Below are 19721 nucleotides of genomic sequence, written 5' to 3' on the forward strand. Positions count from 1 at the left end.
CAATTGTATTTGTTCCAGTAGTTAACTTATCTACATGAATATATCAGGAATTTGTATTAAAAATACCACAGAGCAGAACGTACCACTTTCAAGAACAACAAAATGATTAAAACATTTAATCAGGTGATAAATATTAGAATAACATAACTTTACCAATAAAAACAAACATTGAGCAACAATGCTTCCAGGTCAGAATAAATGGAAAACATCCACATGGAATAAAATCAGAACCTGGTGCAATCAACACTTTGAAATGAAACGGCTGATTGACACAGCGCAGTGTACAGGACGTGGTGTAATACACAACCTTGTTTACAGTGACCTTCAGCAGGATGCTTTTCAGCTCAACATGTGGCTCCATCAGGGGAAAAACAAAGCATGCAGGCCTCTCTTCACACTGCTGATCTCCCCCTCTTGCTGAAAAAAGGTAAACAAGCACAAAGAAGACAGTTCATCTGATACCTTACACAACATCATCCGAGTCATAAATTATCTCAAGTGTTTGCACGGACTTTCAAATGAGCGTTGTTACTGCTGACAGAGAGAAGGACACAGAATGAAAAGCCAGACTGTTGGGGTTTACTCCTCGCTGAAAGGCCCCCTGCGTCGTGTCCACTCACCATCTCGCTGAGGAGTCTGTCCTGAACTGACTTCATGTCTTTCCTTATCAGGCACATCTGAGAATAGCAGGCAGAGCAGCAACGATTCAGAGGTGGTAACAGAATATGACAGACAGGACAAACAGGGGACAAGTTGACACATGAGACAATGACATAAGCAAAACTCCATTAAGGCCACTCAGCGAAAAATCATTGGGCAGACAGGTTGACTGGTAGAGGTGACACAAGCTCTTTTTTAAAAAACAATAAAGAAAGTTAAACTATGACTGAAAACTCTTCCTGTGACACCTGATCTCATGATTTATACATCTTTTAAAGAAGTGTAACACAATGGGGCGCATATTAGACGTGACGTTTTTAACCTGGGATGTGAATATGCCTCAGCAACTCCAAGCGTAGGACAACTTATTTGGAGTGCGTGTTCGGAATCGTCATGCTGATTAATTGGCACAACGTCTTTTGAGGACTCCAGCTCACAAGAGCACAAGAAATTGTAAAATGTAATTGAGGACTCTCTGGAGCTTAATTGGAGGATATAAAAATCACATGTACTGGTAAGTTGTAGGAAAAGGACTTGTGCGATTGATAAATACAGAGGGGGACTAAATAAAAGACCATGGCCCCTAACATTTTAAATTGATGCAAAAATACACTTTCTATCATTCTGATTAATAGACTGCTATACACTAAAGTCTTTGTGTGGGAGAAGGCAGTCTGATCCAATTCAGACATGCCCTTCACAGTTTCATTTATGCAGTATCCCACAAAGGTTTCACCACATGAGAGCGAGGCATGTTCTCTGTGAAAAATGCTGAGTTGCATTTCCGAGAGTAAAACTGAGCCTTTGTTGAGCGGTCTTAAACGTTTTCAGCACACAATTCAAGTGTATGCCACATTAGAAGAGAAGAGGCGTAATTTTTGCATGTTCCCTAGAGAACAGAATGTCGAAATGAACTCAGGGAAACACATGGTGAGGTCTTTTGAAGAAGTAGGAAACAAAATATTGTGTGCAATCAGTATTTGTTATTAACTATGTTATGACTCCTATTGACAATGGTGTATACCCTTGTTGGAAATGCAGAGGCATCACCTTTTCTGTAACCCTTTACAATTTTCACATACTGTTAAGCTGGCATTTGGGCATCGTATGGGAGAATCTTGATAAAGACATAGTATGTATTGGGGACGTCATGTCCGCTGGAAAAACGACCTTTTCAACACCTTCTCAATAAGGCTTTTTATGAAATGGCTTGATCTATGTCAACTTGTTCTAGTCCATCAAGACTTGTAAAGCGTTTTACAAGCAAATCATTTATTACCATGTGCGTAGTTCTTTTGTTGGATCATTGTATTGAAAACCACAGGCAACGACTCATCTTCAAGACCTTAACATTATGGAAGGAGATTTTCACTACAAAAATACACAACATTGGCACCAATTCCATCGTATGACATCCACATGGATAAATCGAACCTGGTCCCCTTTGAAAAAACAGCCCAAACATGCAGTGTTCAGCCGTGTTACACATACATTGTTTACTTTGACATCTCAGCATGCTTTCTCACTCAACAGGTGCTCTTCAACCAAAAAAGTTGCCTCTTTTGGATTCCCTCTTGCTGACCAAAGTAACAAGTCCCCAAATACTTCATCTGATACTTCACAACATCCCATCATACATATCTCGTTGCACGGACTCATGAGCATGTTACTGCTTAAGAGAGGGACACGATGAAATGCCAGGATAAGTTGGGGTTTACGTCCTCGCTGAAAGGTACCTCTGTACTTGTCCACTCACTCTCTGCTGAGGATTCTGTCCCTGACTGGTTCTGTTTTGCTCACCGTTCTATAAATCAGAGCCCACGTGGGTGTAAGAACTAGCTGAGAGACCAATCAGGGACATTAGGCATGCTAGATCATTAAGGTCCTTCACATTTGGCAACATAACGGTAGAGTGCCCACAAGTTGATTTTTCAACACCAAAAGAGATTAACCTATATGCAGAACTTCTTCTTACCACCTGTGCATGTCTAACATTTTAAGGTCTCATGGGTCCATTTGACTGACTTTGTTTAACTGGGATGTGGAAGTATTACTGTTAGTGAGGTTAGTGGAGCATGTCTCGCTTTATTCTGGAAAGAATTCCCAAAAGAGGTGCAAGCACAACAGGTTAAAATGTACAGACAGGTAGCTGGATAAAAAGAAGTGTACTGGAATGTATGAGCAAAATGTGCTTGTGGTAGTGACCAAATACAATGTAAATTAAACCATGGCCTTTTAACACTTAATTCAAAAAACCTCTTTGATTTCTGGTGTTCAGCTATACAGTCAAAGTCTATAATTTGAGAGTTTGACCAATGATAAAAATCATTCTACAGTTTTTTAAATGCCCAAGAACTTATCACAATTTGGTGGTGGCATAAAAATATACTTTGCCCCACTGATATTTGACTCTTATCTGGACAGGAGGAACAATGCATGGATACAACTCAGTATGATGAGCAAAGTCAGACTGAGGGATTTCTGATACTATTTCGTCCAGTGAAACGATGTTTGAATTAGGGCTGAACGATTTTGGAAAATAATCTAATTGCGATTTTTTTCCTCATTATTGCAATTGCGATTTAATATGCGATTATTTTTTCAAGGTCCTCTTCTCATGTATTTTTCAACAAACACAAGCAATAAATCAATCGCGATTACAATCGTGAACCTCGTGAGGTAGCAACAGTAGCGAGGCACGTTCTGCACAATACCTGACGTTGCGCAGCATCTTCCTTTTTAAAGCCCAAATAATTCCACACAACTGACGTGCCGCCCCTCTTTGGTACCAAACTTAGAGCCGTGCACTCTTCTGACGAGCCTGAGGCCATTGTGCAACAGGTTCAAGCGCAGCGTTGACTTCTTTCCCTGCCTGCTCGGCTTCGCTCGGCTCGCAGTCACGTGACCAGATCACGTGACCAGTCAAATCACAGCCTTTGCGGTTGGAATATCTCGTTTTGTCATATCGCGATATTATCGCAAATGCATTAATCGTTCAACCCTAGTTTGAATCTAAATTATCTGTTCATGAGCGTGGGTCGCTCCATGTTAACACAAAAAAGTACTTTTGCTGCCATTCTTTTGTCAAAGCCACCATGAATTTATATTATGTGAATTCCATTTGTTTTGACCGTGACAAATCTGGAAATAACAAGAAGGCAGGGAAGCAGTGCAAGGCTGGATATAGGCAGGGGAAAGTTTGATGAACAAACATCAGTGAGCTCAGCTTAGTCATATGAAGAAAAACTGGTTTCATAAGTATGAGGAAGAATTAGTTTTCCAAGCTTTTAAATCCACGTTACACAGGATGAACAAGTGTGTTGGGCAACCTTTTTAAAAAGATCTGGGTTTAAGCCTGTGGGAACTGCACCGAGCAGTATGGCAGGAAGACAGCATCAAGCTAACAACATGGGTCTTTCAGAATTCACACACACACACACACACACACACACACACACATACACACACACACACACACACACACAAAGAGAGGCCTAACTTTCACCTCATGGTTTCCCGCTCCTGGTAAGAGTGGAAAGCAACAGCCTGCTTTTTCCAGTACATCTGTGAGAGAACAGAGACCAAACACTGATCAACATCAAGAACACGTCATCATTAATGACGATTTCATTAAACAGAATAGTTGGATGTTTTTTTTGTCAATATTTCTTTAAGCATCCTTCTCCAAAAAGTGAAACCCTGAAAGATAGAGGGACATACGGTCAGGTCTTTCTCCATGCTTTTAAGCACAGTGTCATTCTTCTCCAGTTTGCCGATCTCGTCCAGCAGGACCTTCTGAACCTGTTCCAGCCTCTGAGTCCTGAACACAGGAGAGGGAATTAACCAGTGAGAGTGGAAATCTAAATTGTAACACAGACCATAAATACATTGTGTTTACAGGCCGCAGGGAGGCAGAATACTATAGACTTAAAGCCCATAAAATACACATGCTTACATTATGTATGTAACAGAGTATATTTAATTGTTATGGGGAATCAATACTAACTGTACTTATTTTACCTAAGAACTACACCAATGGGCAACTAGCCTTCTATATAATGTATTAGCCAATATGAACGGAGAATATAAATATTAGTTTTCCAACACTAAGCACATATGAACTGACCTGTGTTTGGTGACCTGCCTGTTGAGGGAGGAGACATGCTGCTGGACGGTCTTCAGAGTCTGCGTGTTGTAAACCTCCACCATGTTGTGACGGTTCTGAACAAAACACATTTCAGGATTAAGAAAGCAGAGCTGACAAGAGATAACTGAGAAGTGCTTGAAAATATTTAAAGCTTACTCACTGCTTTTTAAAACAGTCATCTTTTTTTATTTATGTTAAATACTTTTTTCTTTTAAGGTAAAGAGGGACTTGTTGCTGCCGACTTTGGAGATCTTTTAGATCTGCATGGCTCAGCTCAGGGTCTTAATGCAGTTCACACAGCTTATAATGCCTCCGTGAGGTTCAGTACCAATTGTTAAGCTCTGTCTCACTACTATAACATATTCTCTAATTATGTCTTTATCTCACAGAAAAGTGCTATACAACATTCTTTGCATTGTCAGGATTTCTTTATGCTTTCTGTCGCATACGCCTGAATAGAAATTGGAATAAGTTATTCCGCCCCCCTCAGACGTTTCTCAATGTACCTGGTTTACTTTTAAATTTCTCTTTTCGAAATTTAAGTTCCATATTTTCACTTTTATGTTCCTTTTCATTTGATTTCTTGTCTTGTTTTGTGTATTCTGTCTCCATCTGTGTGTTTTTGTCAGCCAGGTCTTTCTTGTAAGTTCATTTCAATGGGCCTTACCTGGTTAATTAAATATGTATATTTTTATTAGTTTATTGTTCTGAAATTCCTTCAGGAAAAGGGGAACTACACAATGCACAAGTCAGTAATGAAGTTACTACAGCACATTCTCTCTCCCCTTTTGACTATTTAAACCTGTGTGTGTGTGTGTGTGTGTGTGTGTGTGTGTGTCCGTCAAACCTTGAACTTCTTCTTCAGGTCGTTGCTGAACTGCTGGAACATGCTACTCTTGTTCATAGCAAGCTTAGGTAACTCGAAGTCCTCATCCATGTCTCCATCTCCCACCTCAGCCTCCCAGCAGTGACTGGAGCTCAGCGTGTGGGAGGAAGACATCACGTGGCTCACCTCAGTGTCAGCAGACATCCCAGTGACTGAGGGTAACAGACACACTGATCGGTTAGAGATAACATCCCCACAAAAATATATATATTATTTATACAGGTTGCAATAGGAGTGTTGTTCAAAAACCAAAAAGGAAGGCATTGAAAACAAAAGCTTGTTAGTCTGCTCTTCTATTGTTATATTGTGTATACCATAATATCTAAAAATGTATTTTACATGTAAGAATTATATCTTATTTTAAAACAACTAAACGTTTGTGTATGGAAGTGTTAGTGAACACAGGGTAACAGTCCAATAATAGTATTTAGGGTATGTGTTCATGAGTTTTGTTTTTCAGTCCTACTCTTCTTTCTGATATACTTCTTTTATTCTTTCCTTGAAACCTTTTAAAATATTATCCTTTGGCTACATTCTTTTTGGTTTAAACTACTCTGCACCCTCCAGCTCTGCGCCTGACTGAGGTCTGGTGAGGAAAGTATGTGTATCGCCAAGAGGCCTCAACTTAATCACAAAGTTTCAAAAAAATAACTTTGAGTGGTTAATGCTTTTCAGGCTTGCATGTGCACTTCTATTCTAGGGACAAGAGCTACTGATTCCTTAATAAATGTTTCTCTACCATGAAATGTGGGAAATGTTTATCCTAACTAATTTACTTTACAGCGGTTAACTGGCAGTCAAGAATACGTCTTACAGGACTTGAACAGCTTCCTTGGTTTCATCCGAGGAGAGCGCTGCCCTCTCATCTTGCTTTTCTTCTTCTCATCTTCCTCAGAAATACTCGACGATGAGATGTGGCGCTTGCGACATGGTCCTGTAACAAGAACCAGCCGCTATAACGTATGACCCGGTATACAACTGTTTCAGAACACAGGGCTTTCCTCTGAAGCAGGCTCTAAATTGACCATGGAGCCCCATTAGAGGGAATACATTCTCATAACGACTATTTAATTAGATGTCGTTTTATACTAAATTACAACGTTGTTTATGTGTGGAGGAGACCTAGCTGAGAGGTTAATGTGTAGCAACTGGGGAATCCAACAACAAGCTAAACACAAAAGGTTTTTTACCTGAGATAAGAAGATGTTCAGAGTTTTGTTCTCGGTCTGAAGACGGTGTTTTCTGTCAGGAAGGACGGTAATGCAATAGCCATTTCTTAAACTGGTTAAAGCTGTTTAAAAATCACAATAACAGAGAGTGGACTTTCATTGATCTAATCAGTGAGTCCATGTATCCATCATATTAGAATCAAGTGATCATAAAACAGAATGTGGTAAAGCCATACCTCTGTTTTATGAGACAGAGACAGGGCATCATTGGGGCTTTCCTTCACTTGACTGGGGAGGTCTGAGGACTTAGTGGACGACTGGCTGGAAACCCAGGATACTGAAGACATTTTTCTGAAGCCATAATGGCTGCTGCGGCTGACGGTGATTTCAGGGTTTGGAGACTGAGGAGGAGAGGACATGTACGGCTTCTCTAGCTCGAGGAGGGTGGATGTCAACAGGGGCTCAGTGGACGGAGACAAAGGCGATGGAGGCACTGAGTGTAGACTCTGCTGGATTGGACTTGTCTGGAAACAAATAAAGTAGTGAAGAGGGACAGAAAGTGATGAGGAAATGATGGACAAGGAGAAGTATGGGTATCTAATCACCGTGGCTGTCATAGATTAGGGACAGTACAATGAGAAAGACATTTCAGCAACACATTAAGAGGCACAGATGAAGTGTTGCAGTGCTATTATCTGCTCTGCCTGGAGTTAAAGAGGTCATTTTAAGATTCGGATCATCATGTGCAAGTCCACCATTTGACTCTTAATTACTTCCTGTATTTATCTGGGGAAGTTGAAACTCTTAAATAGCCACTTCAGAATAATGGTTAGACACATCCACCCCCGAGAGCGGCTGTCAGTCCTCTGCCCACATTCTCTCAGCTGGCCTGGGAATTTCAACCGGCAATCCTTAGGTCATAGACAGACACACTCCAACTCCTGGTTATGAAGGCCTCCAGCTTTGTAGTAATTCACACCTCCATTCAATCGTGAAACTCACATGACTGTGAAGTAATGTAAATAACTTCCTTGTGGTGTGAAGGTGTGTCTTTGTATCACTCCAAGATGTTAAACACCATTAAACTCCAGCAGTCATTGCAACTGATGAATATGACGATGGAGTTAAACATCTTTAGGATAATTAAGTTGAGATTGAATTATATTACGTTTTCTCTGCTACACTGTTTATATAAATATATAGATGTGGTATTATGCCAATAAAACAATTCATCTTGACATCCAGAATCCATACATGTCCATGTGACCTCCATAAGGTGTCAGAGAGGTGCTGTTTTACCTCGGCTGCACAAAGTCCAGTGGGGAAACCAGAAGCGGGGGTTTGACCTTTGGGGGCGAGTGTAGGGAGAGAGCGAACAGACTGGATGGAGTGAGTTTTGGATGAGCTGCGCTTCTTTTCCACACTGCAGAAAGAGGAGAGCCTGAAGTTCCCCTTAGTGCTGAGTGTAGAGCGAGGTTTGGGTTGCAGCAGGATTGGCGAGGGGGTGTCCTCGCAGGGAGGGTCAGGGGAGGAAGGGAGTGGGGATCCCCGCGGGCTGAGGAGAGGGGAGCAGGTCAAACCCAAGGTTGGGGCTGACCTCTCGGCAGCTGTGAGGGTCCAAAGTAAGCACAGATGTTTAAGCAGCTGGCCTCAGAAGTTGGACAGAGACTATAAGGTCAATATACATGCTTTCCTTCATATCAATTTACAGTTAAAAGGTTGGAGACCAATACGGTCATTTATGTAACCGTTTTAAATCTTGTTAAGCTAAAAGTTAAAATTCCTCTGGCGCTTAAATCAGCATTTTTCGGAGCTTAAGACAAAATATCTCAGGACTGAAACCAAGCAGGCAGCATATCAGATTTTTGAGTGAGGAATATTTTTTTGTGCATGTTCAAAGAACTTCAGATATTCAAATCTTCCTTCTGGTCTTAAAATTGAAACTGATTACTCTTTTTTGTTTGACCACAGGGCTTCACTTTAAGACCACATGAGGACTTTACTGAAATAAGGTTGGCCTCCCACCAGCTGAATCATCTCAAAAGGTCTTAGCTAGTTAAAGAAACATGCAGCGTGGCTACACCAAGTGAAAACCAAACACTCCGCAGTTATACAATATTTGATTAATGGGAAACAAGTTCCAAAAGTATCAGTAATATAAATATGGCTGCTGTGATGGAATTAGCCTATCATTTGAATCGCTATGAAGCAGACTGATGACTGGTATCTAACTTTTGGCGAGTAACTTTCCACTCTTACATCTCATCCTCTCGATTAGAGGAGGGGACGGACAGAAAGAGGTCTGGCGGGCTGCCCAGGAATCCTTCAATCCATTCATCTGATCTTTGGCAAGGGCGTCATTTTTCTTGTTAAACTTCAAAGTTTCTGGAAGAACATTCTTAGGCCGCAACTCCTGAAAAGTAAAGAGTCTCTATTATATGTCAACAAGCATGAAAGTCATTCTGAACCAAACTGAAATTTCAAGTTCGAGACTGTGGCTTATTCCCAGCATCAAGTTACATCTTGTTATTTTTCACCTTTTGCTATACATACGTAGCTATGTGTTTTTAAGTTTGGGTTGAAACATGTTGGAATGTTTTTACCAGCAATTGATGAAAAAAGTCAAGCATGTTTCTTTTATATAGCCTTATGCTTTTCAAAAAGCAAGCTGAAATGACTCTAATAGGGCTGGGCTCCCACCTTCAGACCAGATGGCTTTTTCAGACCCGACTGGTGGTTGCTGTCCGGTCTGCGGTGTGTATCTGTGGATTGTTCAGAGGAGGAGTTCTTTCTCTTCTTCACCTCTGGAACCTCTAGACGGCTCTTCTCCACCTTCCCCTGCTGGCCTACAATATGTTTCTGTTGGCAGACAACCCAGAAAGGAATGGAAAATGTTCCGCAACAGTCTATTATAATACAGCGCCATCAGGCTAACATTGTTATATTCTACAGTTCTCAGAAAGTAGAGTGTGTGTGGATTGCTGAGAAAAAGTTGCTCATGGCTGTATATTTCTCGGCCATTGTCTGCCAGAATACTAATTGTTTCTAGCCCTTCTTATTTTCCTGCCAGTGTGTTACTTTCTATCAAAAACACAAGCTCTAATAACACTTTAAGATGCCTGGAGAACAGCTGCATCCAGCTGCGCTCACTATCAGCGCTTATGTGGCTTTTTCATTTCTTTAGATAGATAGATGCCACCTTATACTGTACATGGCCACTAAATAGATTTGCTAGGGCTCTATTAAAATGAAAAAACACTGAAAATCGTAACATATGTCATTACCAAAGTCAGATTAAACAAAGAGTGAGCATGTGGAGACATAGATATGATTTCTGATATATTCAGCCAGATGCTTTATGCCATGCAAAATAGATAGTGCTTGATCACAACATGACACAAACTCAACGACCTCTTTGGAAGTGGGTCGCTGCCGTGAGAGGAACTCCGACACCGACTCGCTTCTGGCTGGCTTCGTGTAGCTTTCGGTTGGGGGTTTGCTGGCAGTCTTTTTCTTAGTGACTTGGGCAGCATTGTGGGTTTTCTCAGCATTGTCCAGATGATTAGTGGAGGAGTACTTTTATTATGGGAACAAAGACAGTATGATTCAGTCTATTTGCAACAGCTCTATAATTAACTGCCTTCTTTATAAAATACATTTACATTAGGTGCAAGACAAGAGTCGGCTCCCAATGGCTACTGGTGATGGTGCTTGTGTACGTGGGATCCCTACTACCACTACAACTACTACTACAAAACTTACTCTCTTTTTTCCTTTTAAAAAGTAACACCTACCATGTATTTGTTAAAGATGAAACACAAAATATTGAAAGGCATGTCTTGTCAATTTTATTGCGTAACAAGTGATGTAACCGCTTTGAATGGATAAAAGATGGGCTCCTTAATTGTTGTATTATTTGGAGTTAAGACATAGGCTCCTTTGAAATGCCTGACAAGTTTAATACTACTGTTCTGTAGCATTACTTTAACTAACAACATTCCAAAACAGCAATTGGTATTACCACAATACTTGGAGGTGAAATGTTCTGATCAGGTCACACGCATTATTCTCAGAACAAAAAATGATATTATCTGTTCCGTTATCTTTCAAAAGAGGATGAAATGTATGTACTTAATGTGAAAATGGAAATTAAAGTAATATATATGGAAATACTTTTGCCTTGGGAGATGCAAGTTTCTCTGACTCTGACTGGCTGTCATCAGTGTCGGGCTCCCTGTAGCTCTTGGTAGAGATGGCTGCAGTTCTCCTGGGCCTCCTGTCTGCTGCATGAGCTCTGCGGGGTGGTGCTGCTGCTGCTGCTGCGGGCTTCGATGTCTTTTTCGGCTGCTCCACTCTCTCAGGCTTCTGCTGATTAAACAACAATGACACACTGTGGCTGAAATGGATAGTGCATGACATGATTACATGCTTAGATGCTGCCAAACCCTGCACACTGTACCTTTAAAGATTACAAAACAACACTGGCTTACCTTTTTCAGTTTGGTAGTGCCCTTGACAGGTTGTTTAGAGGGTAGGGGTGATCCTGGTGATTCATCTGTAATGAAAGAAAACCCTTTTTTATGTGAAAACACTCATTGTGGAAAGTGGAAAAACATATACAAAGTCTTAAAATAAATGTATCAAACTTCAGTCTTAATTTCAAGTTAAGAGCAGCATGAATGTGTGGCTGTGAAGGCCTACATGAAGTGTGAGGGGACCCTGCTTTAGGCCTGACAGGAGCCTGCCTGGAGTATGTGGTAACTTTGGGCTTGGGTTTCCTGTTGGATTCCTTGAGCCAGCTAACATCTGTGGTGATATAGTCTGTGTCGGTGTCACTGAACAGATGCTTCTTCACGTGCCGCTTCTGCTGCAACAAACAAGGTAGTCGAAGGGAGGGAGAATGATAAAGAGAGAGAGAGAGACAGGGAGGAAGACGTTTATGGGCTGGCAAATGGTTTATTTAAATTTTGCGCATTATAATTTCCCTAACCACAAGTGTAAGCCATAACATTTGAAAAGTATACAATCATGAATAAACCAAGCATGTTGTGTCTCTACCAACAGCTTCTTATAGCTAATATAATATCCTACAGTAAAATGAAAGTATACTTTTGCCACAGGTTCTCCTTTCTTGGTTGCGCTGAGTGCTGATGAGTCCTGGATGCCACTGTGAATCGATATTGGGAATATGAATTGGAATGTTTTTAGTAAAAGAAACCTTAACATAAGGTAACGGTTGCATTTCTTGACAGTCAAGAGGCCCTTCTCATCTGGCAGACCTACCTGCTTGATATGAAAGAAGTGCTGGAGAGGGATTTCTTCTTTCCCTAAAGAACAGTGAAAAGGACTTTAACAATAAGAGTGGCCTAGATATAATAGATCCAGGTTCAAGGTATGAAATAGTCAACATTAATCATTTTTACCCGAGCACTCAATGGTGCATCAACGTTGAATGCAAAAATATCCTTTCTGTGCAACAGAAAGAAAGGCATTATTACATTCTCAAATACACTGAAAGCCACTGAAATGACTTAAAGTATCTCTAGAACTGAGTCAAATTACCTCTGACGTGTAGAATCTGTTATGGTTTTGCTGTGGGACTTCATGAGGCTTACAGTTCCAGACTTTTCCTTCTACAGCAGATAGAGATCATCTTTATTAAATCAAGCAGCACTTAAAGGAACTCCTCACCATTGAGGAAATAATGACCACTTACTTTAGCACCCGATAACCAGTTCATATTGAAGATAGGCCTGTAACAAAAACACACTGCATAAGTGGAAACGTTATGCCAGTGATTTGTTCATTTAATTAGAAAAGGAAGAATGTACCTGTTGACAAGAGGAGGGATCCAGCTCTTAGGGATCATTCCTGCAGTTTCTTTTCCTGAAGGTTTGGTGGTAATCTCATAACGGCTAGAGATGAGCTTCACCATGCTGCCTGTGACCTCTGCATCCCTCTGCATAGAGACAGTGGGTGTGAGAATCACAATACACTACATTAGAACAAACAGCAAGCGTACACAGAATGATTACCTTCTCTTTGCCTGAAAGGGTGTTACTGGTTTTATCCTTAACGTCCGATGGTTCTCTCTTCTGCAGAGCTTTACTTGTGGAGGCCTTGTCTGGAGCTTTGATTGGAGCGGCATCTTCCTGCAAGGACATCTGGTGTTTGCGCTTCCGTTTGGCCAGGCTATTTTTGTGGGCCTGCTGCTCTCTGGGACCACACAGTGGTGTGGCACTCGGGTCTGCAGTGCGCCTGCCTTTGGCGTCATCTTTAATATCAGACGCTTTCCTCTGTGCTGCACGAGGCTCCTGTGGTGCCGGATCTTGGTTCCTCTCACAGAGGACCTGCTGCAAGCGCTGGGTGAGTTCACTATGGAGCTGCTTTTGGCTGTGTTTGTCTGAAACCGAAGACCTCTGAGCTGAGGAAGGGCGGTCCTGATGTTGTACCGAACTTGAACGAGACTCTAAAGAGAAGAAATCATTTTATGTAAATACTTCAAATACAAAAAAAGGTTTGACAACTTTTTACTCTCTAATATGTGTGATACCAACTTATAATATGCAAAACATTCAGTGTCTTGGAGATAATTGAGGACTTACCAGGTCTTGGCAGAGAGTTGATTTTCTGTGTGGGCATCATTAGCATTTCAGAAACGGACAGTTTGCTCCAGTTAAGAGATCTGCAATTAAAACAAATAAAAGTTAAGATAAACACTTTATACAAACATACTGTATAAACCCAAATATACACAACATTACCAATTGGAGCATCATACACTCGTTAAAAACAGTGCGGAGGACTATTACAGTTCTTACATGCTTTTCCCAGGTTTGGGTTGGCTGTCAGGAACAAAACTAGGATCTGTAAGCAAAAAGATCAATGGTGGGTTTAAGAATCCTGGAAGAACAATGATAGTGTTTTTTTCCTGGCTAAGCTAAAGGCTAGATCAGTATAGTGTTTCATACCCAGAGACTGCTCTTCTCCCTGTCCAGATAGAACCATTTCCACTGCTTTTGCCAGTGGTATGTTCTGTAGGACAAGTGAAGACAACATATGCAAGAGAGTGATGATAGTTTGCACCATAGTTGAAGATGAATTCTGTTTGAAAAGCAGGTTAGCACCAACACCCTTAAACATTAATTTGGTGACTTTACTTTTTTGTGTATATCCAATCCAACATTATTCTTCATAAGCTGTGCTCTGCTGAGATGTAGCACAGAAATTAAATAAAATCACATTTTGGGCTTGCATGGAGAATATTAAGGGTGTGTCATACCTGCTTTGTCATGCCATCTGTTGCTGTTATTGTGCTGTTAGGTGTTGTGCCATTAGTGCAGGTCTTAGCAGCCATCCAGAGCTCTCCGAGGTAAGATTCACCTTGCCTATCACACGAACGAACCATCTCCAGAGACGGCTTCACTTTACCCTTGGCTGAATTGTCTAAAAGGTAGAAAAATAGTAAGAAATAGTGAATAAAACAAGCTTTGTTTGAATTAACAACGTCAGTGTTTTTTCTAAACCGGGTAACAGGGGCGCTGCACCAAAAGGCCGATTTTCCTGGTAAAATGTTAAAGTGATGCCAGAAAACAGTATTTTCTGTTTGTCAAAAACTGTATAATTACTCAAAAAATATGACAATTGTGTCACATAGACTGTCAGACGGCATAGAAGGCTTCGTTTTTACAGAGCTCCAAATAAATAGGGGATGGATGTCCAGAGGGTCTGCCAGTGGACGAGTGGCAGGCAGCAGGCTTACACTCAAACTGTGATTTCTGAATTAGATTGTTTATTTTACTGTCCATTTTTTGTAGAGGAAGTAAAGAAAGCGTAAGTCGGGATTTGTTTGTGGTTTGAGGTGCAATATATCACTCAGCAGTTTTAAAACATGAAGAAACCATTATTTTCTGCTTCGTTCAACCGGAACGTGGGCGGGGCCGTAATTTTGGCCGGAAGGGACGTTAGTGCCCTCATACTATGTTTTTCGAGAAAAACCCTGAACATCTATCCCTAGATGTGACCTAAGAGGACATACAGTATATCAGGACTGTCTCATGCATAACTGCAGGGAAATCTTAAAACCTTGATCACATGTCACTGCTAATTTGCCCTTGACATGAAAAAGCTAAACAAAAAAGCCCTGTAATAAGACACAGGTGATGGCAAATTTAGTATAGGATAAATAATGCAAAATGAATGTTTACTCTTGTACTATTAACTGTGCTTTCATCAAAAACAAAACGATTGCAAACTTTTAACTTTCAAGACTTTTCATGACCATTCCCTCAACGGATGTGACAGCAATTCTGGACAATATCTTCTGACACGTACTTGATGACAGGACAGCAGAGCGGGAATTAGCAAGATGCACACTTCCTCCTGCTCCACTGCTGATGAAGGTGGTAGACTCTGAAATCCTCATCCTGGTTGGAGTCACCATCTGGAAGTACAAATCTGAGTGTATCTGCGATTCATTTGTGTGAATGGTACATTCAAAAGAATGTTCAAAAGAGACAAAAAAGGTATTCCTTTCCACTTAAAGGAATACTGCCATCAATATGAACACAAGGCCTAGGATACTGGCTAGCCGAAGGATTGGTTCCCTTTCTTTCTACGCCCCCTACTGGCCTTGACTGATAGTTGTTATCCCTTGGATCTTCAGATAGTAGCTGAAAATCCAAAGGTGCTCTGCATATTATTACAACACAACCGCAAGCAACACTTACACTTTTGAGTAATGGTTTTTTTTTTTGTGGCCAAAGTTAAGGATGTTAGAAAACATGTCTAAATATAATTTGTAATTACTCTTAACATCCTATTTGTCATCTTAAGTATCCTTACATTTATTCTCCCAAAAAAACCCAATAGTGAGTAATCTTCTAAAGGCAAAAAAACATAGTGGCCAACCTCAATTTTATCAAGAAATCTGTTTATTTTCCTAGGCCAATACATTTTAAAAAAATATATATATTAACTATTGGACGGAATTGTACTCTTTAACACTTTAACCACAAAAATCAAATAGACCTGGAGATCCAGGTTTTGCATCTTTATGAGCCCCCTGAACTGAGGGCGATTGTCATTTTAGGTACACTTCAGTGATATACATTAGAGGAGAAATGTTTTTCACCTGTAAAGGTGCAGCTGGGGCCAATAGGTAGGGAACAGTGTTTTTCTCACTTTCACCAAAGGACATCTGACTCTCTGGAACAACCTGCACGGAGAGCAGCATGTAGATGTAGACACAACCAAATGCCTCAAAGCTGTCATGCTGGTTTGCACTTTACCAGTTCTTTTTGATACAATATCAGATGACTTTAAAAGTTCATCTAACTTAATGCAACTTACACATTGAATCATAAAGATTTTAACTACGCTGATCACAAAAGCCTCGACCACAGGCAGCTGCACAAGCCGTCTCCAGTTAAACACATCACTGCATTTGTAATGACCAGATCTTAGCTGTATATCCACAGCATTGTGATAACAGAGGATTGTTTACCTGGGAGATGCTATCTTCCATTTGTATTTTAACTGTAGTCTTTACTACAGATATGCCTGTCTTCCCCACAAATCCCTGCAAGGAGAATATGTTTGTTAATACATACTGCAAACATACATATTTAGTATTTTATAGTCAAAGAAAGCTGGATGGAGTAGACAAGCTGTGACCTACTTGGTTCTTGCTGTGTCCATAGACAGTACGAGCAGCCTGCAGGATGTCCAGGGAGGAGCTGAAGTGGATGGTAAGACTGGAGCCTTCCACCGAACCCACGACCACCACCTCTGACAACTTCAAATGCAGGATTTTGCTCCTGCCACCCTCTGGAATAAAAACACACACATACTCAAGAGTTGATGTTATCTTCCTGAAGTTTAATGATTTTAAATAATCTATCAAGCTTATTTCGTTCCTATCAATTTACATCATGAATCAAAATGCTATGGTTCAACAATCAAGTTAATTTGTCTATCTATCTACTGTATGTGTGGGAACATTGAATATCATAATCCATATTAAATAATTGTATTGACTATCTGGGTAAGTAAATAAATATGTATTGTTTGTGCTTTGATTACCTTTAACAGTGTAGCTTTGGACTTCATTCTCATTGATACAAATTGTTTCCCACTGGCTCTCCTGTTTAAAGAGGACACATCTTTCTGTAAGGCTTTAACACATATACACTAAGTGTTGATTCTGTAAATGGAATTATTGTGAGGTACCTGTGCTTCCTCATCAGCCAAAGAGAAGTAAAAGGAAACGCTGTTGCTGTCCAGGTTGAAGTCGATCCAAAATTCTTCAAGCTTCTCATCAGCAGGCATCAGCAGCTGACAACATAAGCATAACCTTTCCACATATCTGTAAAGACACTTAGGACTAAATTGTAAATGAAAGGTCGATACGTTTCTTGATTAGTTTTATATCTTTGCCTGGAATGTGCTGTTATTACTATTTTCTCTTCTTTTATTGATTGTGGTGATACTGACCTCATTATTGTCCAGGTAAACCTCCAAACAAGGATAGGAATACACTCTATAGTGGAAAGAGAGCATTATTATTCAGATATGTGCATTTGTCACTGCATGTCTCTTCTCACTTTGTCCTGTCAAGTTCCTCCAAATACTGTTTGTATTTAGAGATTAATGCTAAAGTTCAAAAATAGCTGGCACAGGATTGGAAAATGGCTTATTCTATGGGTAAATGATATAATTTTCTTCTTCATTCTCACATTGTGTGAGACTTAAGTATATGAAATAACAGATCAATTAAATTATTCCTGTCCCTAATGGTGTTTGGAGTAACTGAGCTATTTGTATACCTTCTCCCGTCTCCCTGCATCCCATTCACCAAGTTCAGAAACTTGCGGCAATCCTGAAATCACACAATCTTATATTAAAATGCAGTCCTCCTCTTGTAATATTATAAGAAATGAATCCCACTTATGATTGTAAATGCAAATGAGAGTCAAAGGTGATTTGATTAATTGCTTTTCTTACCGTCTCAAACTCAGAATCCTGGATCTTGACAAAAGCACTGGCCACATGCTCCATGCTGAACCATCGATGTGCCAGCTCCTTCCTCTGGCCAGGAGTAGCCATTCTGCACAAGGCCTCCATCAGGGCTGTCTGCAGGTCGTAATCTGACAAAGACAAACTGTGTTGTATTTTTTGTGTCTATGTATGGTCCGGGTGATCAGAGATGGTACTATGCATTAATCATACTTACCACCTCCCTTCAATATCTGACCAGCCAGCTTGATCCTGTCGAAATGTAATGAACAAGCAAACGTTTGAGACTGTTACAGTAAAAAAGAGCAGTAATGAACCTTACTATGAGGAAACTCCCAATACATACATGATATCTGAGGCCTCCTGAGACATTAGGATCTTCTTCTCTTTCTTAAACTCCACTGGGATCTTGTCCAGAATTAAGTTGAATTTGCGTATTGCCTGTTAGAACATTGTAAGCAAGTTGATTTATGAGCAAATACCTGAGCCACAGTTTTAATGCTATTCCAAATAACTGGTTATTGAAAAAACCTCTTTTTGGATCAGGATGTAAATTCTTGGGTCTGCTGCCAATTGACCAACAGGGTAAAGAAAGGACCCTGTGATTTGATATGTTCCTGCAAAAAGAACAAGGGGGACAGCAATACTGTGAATGGAAACAAAACTACATATGTTATATACTAACCATGATGAAAGTTGTTGGGTATACTTTAGAATACTGTGGATTCAATATTATACCTTAAATGTATAATAAACCTTCTAAACATGTAATAATTCAAGTACAATATTCTACACATAGCTTAATGAACTGACAAAACCAGATATGTTATCAATGTACAAACTGAGGATGGAATACAATATTATTTTACAATAAATGTACAAGCGTACCCTCTTTGCAGGCTTGATGAACCACCTGCAACAGGGAGAAAATAAATCAGTTTAACATTATGGACACATAAATAGTGGTTTATTGTTCTGATATAAGTGTGTTTTACTGTTACACATCAGCTCACCATTAAGGCATCAAAGAAGTCTTCAGAGAGGTTGAACAAGGTCTCGTCCCACTGTGTGCCACACTTAATCCATAGTTGCCTGCATTTCTCAAACCACTGCACCATGTGCACAAAAACAGGTATAATTAACACCTGATTAAAAACATAACTTATACAGCACCAACAGTGTGAGTTTGTGAGTTTTAATTGTTTACTTATCTTTTTGATCAGGCCTTGAGCGATTATTCCTGACAGTCCTTGACAACCACCAGGTCGTTTTAGCTTTTTCCCACATTTGTAGAGGATAGTGAGACCCAAACTGGCTGACTTTGAATCGTTTTTATCCAAACTCTACATTAACAACATAGATGTGGTTGCATTGAACATACAGACAACAGAGCATTGTGGCATGTTGTTGAGTATGCTAGGCTGCATCTTACCCTGGTGACAAGCTTATCCAACTTGGTGAGAAACTGTTGGGAACATTTTATGACGGTCCCTTCACAAATGTTCCTTTGTAAGAATACTTCCAGTGCTTGGACCTGCCCACTCTTCAACACCTCATCAACGACTTTCTCTAACTGCACATGAAAGGGGTTCATCACAGATTACTTTACACCACTACATGCAACAACAACTATTAAAGTGACATTGCGTTAAATGATATGAATGTTGGCAAGATCTTTTGAAGTTATGCTTTCCCACCTGAGTGTCCTGAACCGGTGCCATGTTTCCTTCCGAGATACAGCTTTACTGCCACTTGGCCTCTGCTGTCTTCAGAACCACTGTAAATATACATCAACAGCATCAAGCTGTCGATTAAAACGCCAATATGACTTGTTTTACATAAC

General features: G+C 40.3%; 1 protein-coding gene across 1 annotated transcript; it reads right to left on the reverse strand.

The window, feature by feature from the left end:
• Positions 1 to 71: 71 nt before the first annotated feature.
• sycp2 (synaptonemal complex protein 2) lies at positions 72 to 19599 on the reverse strand. Its single transcript, XM_063889750.1, has 43 exons — positions 19576 to 19599; positions 19311 to 19451; positions 19090 to 19221; positions 18892 to 18996; positions 18767 to 18791; positions 18410 to 18495; positions 18225 to 18319; positions 18096 to 18130; positions 17867 to 18009; positions 17689 to 17741; positions 17357 to 17402; positions 17093 to 17197; positions 16946 to 17006; positions 16542 to 16690; positions 16368 to 16442; positions 15996 to 16079; positions 15191 to 15305; positions 14145 to 14299; positions 13834 to 13897; positions 13684 to 13729; positions 13468 to 13547; positions 12898 to 13331; positions 12694 to 12821; positions 12579 to 12615; positions 12425 to 12495; positions 12286 to 12331; positions 12146 to 12189; positions 11972 to 12029; positions 11564 to 11729; positions 11353 to 11417; positions 11042 to 11230; positions 9563 to 9721; positions 9122 to 9275; positions 8162 to 8469; positions 7099 to 7386; positions 6884 to 6935; positions 6508 to 6627; positions 5655 to 5845; positions 4787 to 4881; positions 4381 to 4480; positions 4166 to 4224; positions 621 to 783; positions 72 to 417 (listed from the first exon to the last, which is right to left on the reverse strand). Exons 1-43 carry the CDS (start codon positions 19597 to 19599, stop codon positions 361 to 363), a joined length of 4803 nt encoding a protein of 1600 aa, XP_063745820.1. The 3' UTR covers positions 72 to 360.
• Positions 19600 to 19721: the final 122 nt, after the last annotated feature.

Source organism: Eleginops maclovinus, chromosome 1, assembly GCF_036324505.1.
Source record: "Eleginops maclovinus isolate JMC-PN-2008 ecotype Puerto Natales chromosome 1, JC_Emac_rtc_rv5, whole genome shotgun sequence".
Classification (NCBI taxonomy): domain Eukaryota; kingdom Metazoa; phylum Chordata; class Actinopteri; order Perciformes; family Eleginopidae; genus Eleginops; species Eleginops maclovinus.